Here is a 9,507-nt window from a genome sequence, read left to right as displayed (position 1 = left end):
AGTATTTACTGTATATTTTTTCAATTTTTTATTATGTATTTCTGCATAAATTCCAAATTAGGATTTTCTCAAAATTCTATTTAAAAGTTTCAACATAAGGTTTACATGAAATTAATTAAAGAAATTTTTTTTATTATTTATAAGACATCGTCAAGTAAATTAAAAATGTAAACAAAATTAAAAGTTTCTGAAATTAACATATCTTCCATTTTTTATTTTTTTGTAATTTAAAATCTATTACGATTTTGTTAGTAAAGAGAGACTTAATTTAAGAAGATGTTTAAACGTGAAATGCAAGAACGTGAATGCGGTAAATCACTTGTGAAATTATTCAATTTATTAAGAAATGTACTTTTCAATCATAACCTATCTATACATAAATAAGGATACTTCTGACTAACTTAAAATACTTAGAAATTTTTGAAAAATTACTTTCGTATTTTCGTTATAAGAAAAGAGTACATATAGTTGAAAAACATTATTTTAGAGGAAATCGTCGAAGCTTTGAAATTATTTGGCCTCATTTAATAAATGATGAATTATTGAATTAATTGATGTTGGTCAACATTGTTTTAGACAAATTTATTTATAATTGACGATATAAATGTGCCAATGAATGACTAGAGCGAGGCTTCTAAAAATCTAAAACTGTAAACAGTAGTGCATCGTATATTAAACGTCATGGATAGACGCTTTGTGTGTAGCTGTGTTCACATCATGCGGCACTTTCAAGTGCAGCAAATATACGAGGCATATCCGCGCGCTCTATTATTATATTGAATTCTAATGAAATAATTTGTCTTGCGAAAACCCAAAGTTGGGTTCGAAGATGTAAAATGAGAAATGTATCGTTTTTAAATTCTGTATAAAAATTAATTCGCGAAAATTTGATAATTCTTAAGAAAATTTTGATTCATTTTTTACATATTGATGGAATTTATCAGATATTTTTTTGCCATAATCAGAACGCATATGCAATCAAATTTGTGTAGCTATTTTATAATTATGGAATTATGTAAAATTATAGATCGTTTAGATATTTCATTAAACAATCAGGTTGTTCTTCATTTTTTATTGATCTAGTCAGATTAATTCAATCAATTTTGTTTTTTAGTGTGGGGTAATATAAGTGTCTCTTTTTTTCCAGTACTCGATTGATTCCTGAAATAATTATAAAATTGCAAGTTATTGCTTGTGAAATTTTTTTTATGTACACTGCGGTTGATCGCCCGATCACCGATTACCGATCAATCCTATCACATTGTTCCATATCGGCCTCTAAATACGAGGTTCCAAGCAATATGGCGATGAGCCTGGAAGGTGGGGAAGGAGGGCTCGGCGGGGAGAGGACTCGAAACACCTCCGGTGGGTCGATAACAGGCCTCAGTCCTCATCTCGCAGTGTACGAGCTACGTGTTTTCTCCGCAGTAGCGGCCTTCCTTTCTCCAAACACCGGCAGTCCGAGTGTGAATCATAAAGTCGAACGCTTCTTCCCGCGCTCTCGACTCTCATCATCAAGAACTGTAGACAGGGTCACGCCCCTGTCATCGTCATCCTCGTTGTCATTTTTATCGTCGTCGTCGTCGTCGTCGTCGTCGTCGTCGTCGTCGTCGTCGTCGTCGTCGTCGTCGAAGAAGTGCGTCATTCAGCACGCGAGCGCGCGTGTGCGGCGGCAAGATACGCCATTGCTTCCGCGAACGTTCGCCAGGCGCGCTGACAGGAGAGAGTGGAGAGACCATTCCGTATCGCGTCAGATATATTGAAAATATTGAAATATACACGGATAGCTTGGCGGCGGTGAGGGAGGTGCGTCGCACAAGGACCGTGTCGGGCAAGTGTGCGTAAGGATGGCAGACTCGGACGTAGCGGCATACTCCGCCAAGAGCGTCGACGAGGGCAACCAGGTCTGCAAGCGACCCGGCGCCAAGAGCTCCGCGTTGACAGCCAACGGCAATCCGTGCTTCTGGAACATTCTGAATCCCCGTAAGGTTTTCTCTTACTCATACAATTTCTTCCCTTACGCCCTTCCGGAAGAACGACTTTTCTCTCTCTCTCTCTCTCTCTCTCGCCCCCCCCCCCCGGTCGTCTCTCTTGTCCTTTGCTTCGCCTCCTTAGTCGCTCGATACTTGGAGCTCGCGTGTTAAAACGAGCACGAGTAATTTGTAAAAATTATATACGTATATATTCTCCCTATATTTGTTCGAGTCTACTCCCAAATGATTCAGGCTAAACATCCTTCGAGAAGACTGGCGGGCTCTTTCAAACTTCTCGTCAAGAAACGGCGAAATCAGATTACAAACAATGTATTAATTAAACCTCGTCGGCGCTTTCATGTCGGTGACCCGGGCTTTGCCCTGCGCAGATGCTAGCTGCCCTGATATTGGAGAATCTCCGATCGAAACTGGGTTATCGATCAGTCGGCTACCCGCAAATAATATTTATACCAACAATGCCGTTAGTGTTCATATTGAACCTACCCGTTTGGGTTGGGCCCACGAAGCTCGTGTCATTCTTACCTTATACCTTAGATGGAGTATCTGTAAGAAAATGTTAATGCTTATAGAGACGATGTTGATAGTCGATTTTGATCATAAACACGATCATCAACATTTGATTTTGAATGATGAAAAAAAAGCAATTGACTTCGTTTCTTTTATTGGCGGCATTAACTCATTAACCTTTTGTCGCATAGTGTGCCATATATATAATAAGTACACCTATTTCTTCACAGTATTTTATATATTTTTTACACATTTTATAATTGTGTGTGTGTGTGTGTGTGTGTGTGTAAATATTTGGTATTGTTATTAAGCTATCCGAGCACATATACATGGAAAAAATAAAAATGTTTTGCGTTAACAATAAGTTATAAGAAAAAGATCAGTCGAGATTAGGGCTGCGTTCGAAAACGTCACCCGAGTGCTCTTGGGCATCATTCTATCTTTGTCTCACATTTAACAAACAACAATGATATAATGATACCCGAGAGCACTCAGGTGGTGTTTCCGAACGAAGCCTAGATTTGACTTTTTTTAAATTTACGTTGAAAAATGATAAGCATCTTTTGAAAATTCTTATGTGTTATTGAAATCGCTGATTTCAAATCTGCACTTATAACTGGACATTTTTTAATGGCAGATGCAATGTGGCAATCAAAATAACTATCGCGAGAAGTTTGATTTTAATAAATCTTTACACATTTTTAAATTTTGACCTTAGATTTGTAATGAGCAATTCTAGAAACCACATGTTAAAATTTAGCAAAACATGTTCAATAGAGAAATTTGTTCAACAAAGGGTTAAGGATTATTATAGATCACTTAATGTAATCCCCTCTTCCATTAATTATTATAGATTACTTAAATAATAATTATACCGATTAGTATTCCACTCACACACAAAAAGATAGGTAAAATTACTTATATTTGTTATATTTTAGTTATATTTGTCAGTAAAAAGGGATTGAGATTTTTTAAATATCTTTTCTTTCTAACATTTCGTTCCCATTGTCAACTAAATTGTCAGAGAGTCACACTTTCATCTATTTATATAATAAATCAATTTCAAAGTTTTTAAAAAAAATTTTTGATTAGGATCTGAATTGTAAAGAAAAACGTAGATTATCTTGGGTTTAATGGAATTAAATTATGTAGCATCAATTTAAGTGATGAATAAATACTGTGTTATATTTTAACAAATTTTAAGTTTATAAGTTTTTAAAATTTTTTTTAAATATATGACATGTCACATTTGTATACATATTGATACTGAATATTAGTAAACGTATATTAAAAGCTATATATGGAACATTTTTTAAAATTTTGCCAGCAGACAAAATGTCGAGTGATTTATATAATATAATTTATATTAATTATTGCTACTTATTTTTTGGCAGTGTTTTTATTGAATCGCTGTACGCTAGTAAAATTAGCACGATTTATAGCGCTTTTGTAATACACGGTACGTCCGACTAGTGAATAAAACACTGCTTTCGTAGCATTCCAGCACGCTGCGTTACGATTTCTTGCAAATAATTATCGCGACCTTGGATTACGTAATGCCACGAGATCTAACCGTGACCGACGTGCATATAATCGACTTTCGAACTTTATCCCAAAGTCATCCCATCAGCTCTGAAGTATGACGATGGCGACTGATCGCTAAGAGTAAATTACATAATTAAATTATCGTTATTTTTATCACATTAACATGATAGAAGGATAACAATAATTTCGCTTATTAAGTTTGTCTATTTTTATATCATGTCTCTTTTTCTCTTAGCTCAGTAATAAAGAAAAATCCTCATTATAATAAGTTGATATTTTCTTTCGAAAAAAGAAATTTCTCTCGCTTTCTATATTATATGCGCGAATACTGCCGATTTATTTATTTATTTAAATTTATTAACTCGTATTATTTCGCAAAAATGTCATTTTTATTGTGTAAAATTGATTGTGAGTAAAATTAGTGAGTACATGTTAATCTTTAACGATTTAGAAAAGCAATGAAAGAAATAAAAATGTTTCTGCGAGTGAAGACAAAAACTTTACTGAAGTGTCTGATAACAAATGCGCTGTACAAGGCTAGTGATATGTAAACGCTGTACATACAGAATATATGCGTAATATGCATATTTAGAGAATATTTATTGTAGAAGGCAACTTTTACGAACGCCTGTCGCTCAACGCAGTCCTGACGGATGATAATTTTACATTCGAATACATATCGTAAAACCTGGCACTGTCGATTTTTTATCGAGTAAAAAAGCGATTCGTTAAATTACAAAGTCAATTCCAAAAGCAGATGTATTGTCGTTTGCATTTCAAGGCAACAGGAGTCAAATTGCGCAGTGCACATACGATCGATTGCTTCAACCTGACTGTGCGATTCGCGCGCGTACCTATAATTTGCTGGTGTATAGTTTGAGATTATAACTATTTCCCACGTGATATATAAAGCCGGGATATATGTGACATTGCAGGAAATCATGTTGACATTTCCGTCATTATTCAGCTATATATATTATACACCTTGTGCATCTTTATCTGGCGGGCGAATCTATCTGTCTATTTACTGCATCGACATTTCAAGTAACGATAAAGTACCTTTCTAACCCCGTTAATTAAGGCCTATATAGTGCTCTAAAAATTGCTCACTTGAATGACAAACTTTTTTTTTTCCCCGATATATTTCAATATCTTATTGCCTTGCAGACTATGATAAAATTTTTATGTGAATATATCTTTAACTCGTAATATATCTTTCGAATACTCTTCTTATACTTAAAGCAATATTTGCTTTAAATTTATTTAAATCGCGCACTAGTATTACTAGTATTATTGGCATTACTAGTAGCTAGTGTTACTTAATGCTCGTATTATTTTGCAAAAATATAATATTGTGTTTAAATAACAAAAGGGACTTGTTCGTTTAAAGAATTTATGTTCTGTGCTTTTCAGCCGTGCAATATCGTTCTCTAACGACACAAGGGAAAGATGCACGAACGATACAAGTATTGTATATTTGTATGTACTTGACACATAGAGCGCGACGCAATATCTAAATGAAAGGGTATTGACTCCTTTGACTCGTTCCTGTCTCGTGCACTTACTTCGTTCGCCTTTCATTTCTTTCTCCATGAAGTAAAGTGAGAAGAATGGTTTTACATGGGGTATTATGACAAACTCGTTGGCTAGGTAGTTCGTGTGCCATATATATTAATAGACTTATAGACTCTTAAAATAACAGCTAATTTGTGTGATAAATATCAACAAATTATTAATAAACCTAATTTATAACGATCATTTAAAATTTATTTTAAATAAAGTGCTTAATAATATTTTACAAGTAAATAATAATAATAATAATAATAATAATAAAATTTGCCCTTTTTTGAACTACCACGGCGCTTCGATAGCCTTTAAAGTAACGCGGCTATTTTACTCTACAGTATCAATCTTCTATCTGTATCGATTTATTATATAATTATTAATAGAAGCATAACCTGAAAAATAAGCTCAAAGAGAAACACACACATCGTTTACGTGATAAGCTACGATCTCTTACATTTTTCGGTTTTATTTAATCCTTTATTTCACGCAATGGAATTCTATTTTGGTCTTAACGAACAATTCCTCCTTCACGAAGAAATTAATTAAGCTGTTTTCATGCAAATAATAATTTGTATGATCTTGAATATGATTGTGAAGAAAAAAGAAATTTTTATTGCATTCATTAACGCAGTGCTGTGAACTGGTTTGTATCACTATTCGTTTCCCTTCTATGATTCTATCCAAGAACGCTAACAAAATTGATCTATATAACGTTGTACAACTTTGGATGCATGCAGATCTCTCATCGTCGAAATTGTCGCGCTTTGTTAAAATTGCCTTAAAAATGTTAACGTTCTTGGATTATATAATATTAATTGAGGCATTCAAGTGTATAAAATTTCATTAAACTTTGGGAAAGATGGTCGTTAAATAAAATGAAAAAATAAGAATATTACTGATAATCTTCTGATCAATTTGCAAGTAAAGTCTTGTTCTTCTGAAAGTCTAAAATAAAACATAATATTGTATATATTTTTAAAATTTATTTAAACACAATATATTATTTAAATATAGTAATATTTGTAATTTATATTTATATTTAAATAAAAAGTAGTGTTCCGGAAACGTTTCGGAAATTGAAAGAATTCCAGTTCTATTACTTTAGAGATTTTGAAGTTAGATACCTCAGTTATTGAGAATTAATTCGTAACGTGTATTTTTATATATATCAGAGCGATGGATTTCAATACTAATGTACTGTAACTGTATTGTTTACAGATGCATGGTTTAACCCTGAAAGACTGAATCCAAAAGGTAAGAAATTAAAGAAAAGTTATTTCATTCGTGTTAGTAACGTACCAATGCATTAATGATCAATTTTTTAAAATGTTCGCCATCATTGCAATAGGCGTTTAGTGAGTGCTCAGTGATTTTCTAATATGATAGGCTCTTGCTTTTAGTTCTTCGCTGGATTTTGAAGCAGAAACCGATCATAGTAAAAAATCACTGAGCGCTCCACTGATCTGCTTTGCTGAATGCGATCATTATGTGATTTACATTTATCTAATATTTTGAAATCAATTATTTCGAAGTTGTACAATTTTTATTTTTTATTCACATTTTTCTGATCGGTTTCTAAGTAATGTCGAAATTATATTAACCCACTTAGTGTCATGCTTAAGAAGCTTTTCTATATACATAATTTCAATATTTTAATAAGTTAAATTAATTCCATAAATCTCATGCAAAATGGCTTATAGTTACAACCATTGCACTGAATTTGAGACAACGGATAAATATTAAGTAAAAGAAATCTCCAATCACTATATAAATAAAAAAAAATCACTTTTAAAAAACCCAAATATCACTGTAACATTTTAAATGTCATTGTAGCTAGCTATTCTCAATTTATTAATAAAAAATCATTGCAACATAAATGTCAAAGGCAAAATTAAATAAATTTAATATTAGTTTAACATATAATATGCTATGATTTTAAAAATATAGATCAAGCTAGATTATATTGATCAAAATGGAGAATTGTATTTATGTTTACAGTGTAAGCGAGATGCAGTTTCTCTGAATTAAATCTTATTAAGATAACGATATTAAGACACTTGTGGCAAGTAATATCGTAACAATGCTCGTGTGCCGTGTCGAAACATGTTTTGAAATGTAAACGATGATAATTAACAACTTATGTTCAAGGCGAATCTTCACTTCTTAACCATTTATTGCACACTCGTTTTAACATATTTTGTCAATGCTTATATAGGTTTTTTTTCGATCACTAACTGTAAATCTAAAATCAAAATTTAAAAAATTAAAATAGCAGATCTAATACGGTGGTTTAAATTAAACAAATTTTATTACGACTTATATACATGTGTAACAAATTTTGTACGTAAAGATGTTTTAGGTTTCTCTCTTACAATTAGTTCAACTTTTTAGTCAAAATTGGAAAATATAAAACGATTGAATTTAATCTCGTACAGCACAGAACATCGCAGTAATTTTATAAAGTTTTTGCAAAATTACTGAAATATTATATTGTATTCTGTATTGTAAGTGTAAAGGATATAAAAGAAATTTTTTGCTACTTCTTAAGGACAAAATTTCGCTTTTAACGTAATCCAGAATATCGAAAATATGGCAAGGAATCTATGTCTTTAAATGTAAATATTCTCTAAAACAGTTTTTAATTAAATATAACTTCAAAAATTTTTTTTAGTCATTTTGGCACCAGTATATTGGATTTTATTTTTTTTAATTTTGTAAATTTAAAATTAACAATCTCAAAAACATTAATATAAAGAAATTTTAACGCTATGCAGCAAAGTGTTGTAAGGATGGAAATTTACTAAAATAATAATCAATAGCATGCATTTTAGTACTAAATAATAGCAGTCTGAGAAAAGATAAACAAATAGAAATTGAATAGAAATCGGAATCTGTGAAAAAATAAAATTTATTTATAGAACGAGATATTCCCCTTAAGATCCCCTAAAGATATTTTTGACAGAGTTTTAAAATTACACGTAACAAGTCGTAAACGCAAATTATAAAATTAAAATATTGTCTTAGATGTTATCTATTCAGAAACTTGTGTGAAAAAGAGACTTTTTATAGATTGTGAAGTATTAGAAGCGTGTTTTAAAATTCTATGATAGAAGGCAACAATGTCCACTCACGCGTAAATAGTGAAGTGGACGTTCCGTGAAATGTCGCGACGCGATTCGAGATACAATAATTAGTGCGACGACGAACGCGATTTCGCATTTCGGCGGCATCCCTACCTATCTGTCGGGCCCGCTGTTCTCGGACAACTACCTAAATATAACGTCCAGCCAGCCTCTCGTTGGTTCGGTGCCAGGTTTCCGAAGACCCTCGTCAGAGTTTCCAAACCGACGGAGCAGTCCCCTCGGTTGCAAAGTCGTCGGAAACCGGGACGTATTTGCTGTTCGTTTTTGCTATTTGCAGTTCTTCAATTTTTCTGAAGCAATTATTTTTCTATTGTGTCGATCGTTCGAATCCGAAAGAAAATTACGAGATTTCGGTGTAAACAATAATTGGTAAAATACGGCCGGATGTTCATAGAGAAAATGGCCATCACGAAGGAGGAATGTGAGTAACGATCTGAGTGAAGACGATGATGATTTGGCATATGTGTACATCTCGCGCGGTACGAATGTAAGAAAAAATATTGAGAGTAGCGATAGGCATAAAAATGAAACTTTATGTATGAACCACAAAAAAGAAAATAATATACTATTACCGGACGAGACGTGACGAAATTTGTCTGTAATTGAAAAAGAAGGTCAATTGGAGAGATTTAGCAGAGGTAGTTAAGGAATAAAAGAGATGAATGATTTTATGATGTATACAGATGTAAATGTATACCGATCTGTGTGCCGAGCTGCATCTATGGCAATTTAGATTAGTTTGCATGTTTATA

At 32.7% G+C, this 9,507-nt stretch overlaps 1 protein-coding gene across 4 annotated transcripts in view; it reads left to right on the top strand.

Annotated features, from left to right (window-relative positions):
* LOC105832966 (reticulon-1-A) overlaps positions 1 to 9,507 on the top strand; it is a 31,448-nt gene that overhangs the window by 14,453 nt on the left and 7,488 nt on the right. Inside the window, exons 1-2 of one of the 4 annotated variants that reach the window (XM_012674320.3) lie at positions 1,815 to 1,983; positions 6,831 to 6,866. In XM_012674320.3, the coding sequence (XP_012529774.1) occupies positions 1,848 to 1,983; positions 6,831 to 6,866 (172 nt within the window). In that variant the 5' untranslated portion in view covers positions 1,815 to 1,847. Of the gene's footprint in view, positions 1 to 1,814; positions 1,984 to 6,830; positions 6,867 to 8,360; positions 9,177 to 9,507 lie in introns of those variants that run through there. The other 3 variants (XM_012674319.3, XM_012674321.3, XM_012674322.3) reach the window with 3 other exon arrangements.

This window comes from Monomorium pharaonis, chromosome 8, assembly GCF_013373865.1.
Source record: "Monomorium pharaonis isolate MP-MQ-018 chromosome 8, ASM1337386v2, whole genome shotgun sequence".
Lineage (NCBI taxonomy): Eukaryota > Metazoa > Arthropoda > Insecta > Hymenoptera > Formicidae > Monomorium > Monomorium pharaonis.
Note: the sequence above shows the minus strand (reverse complement) of the source record. Positions and strands in the feature narration are given on the sequence as shown.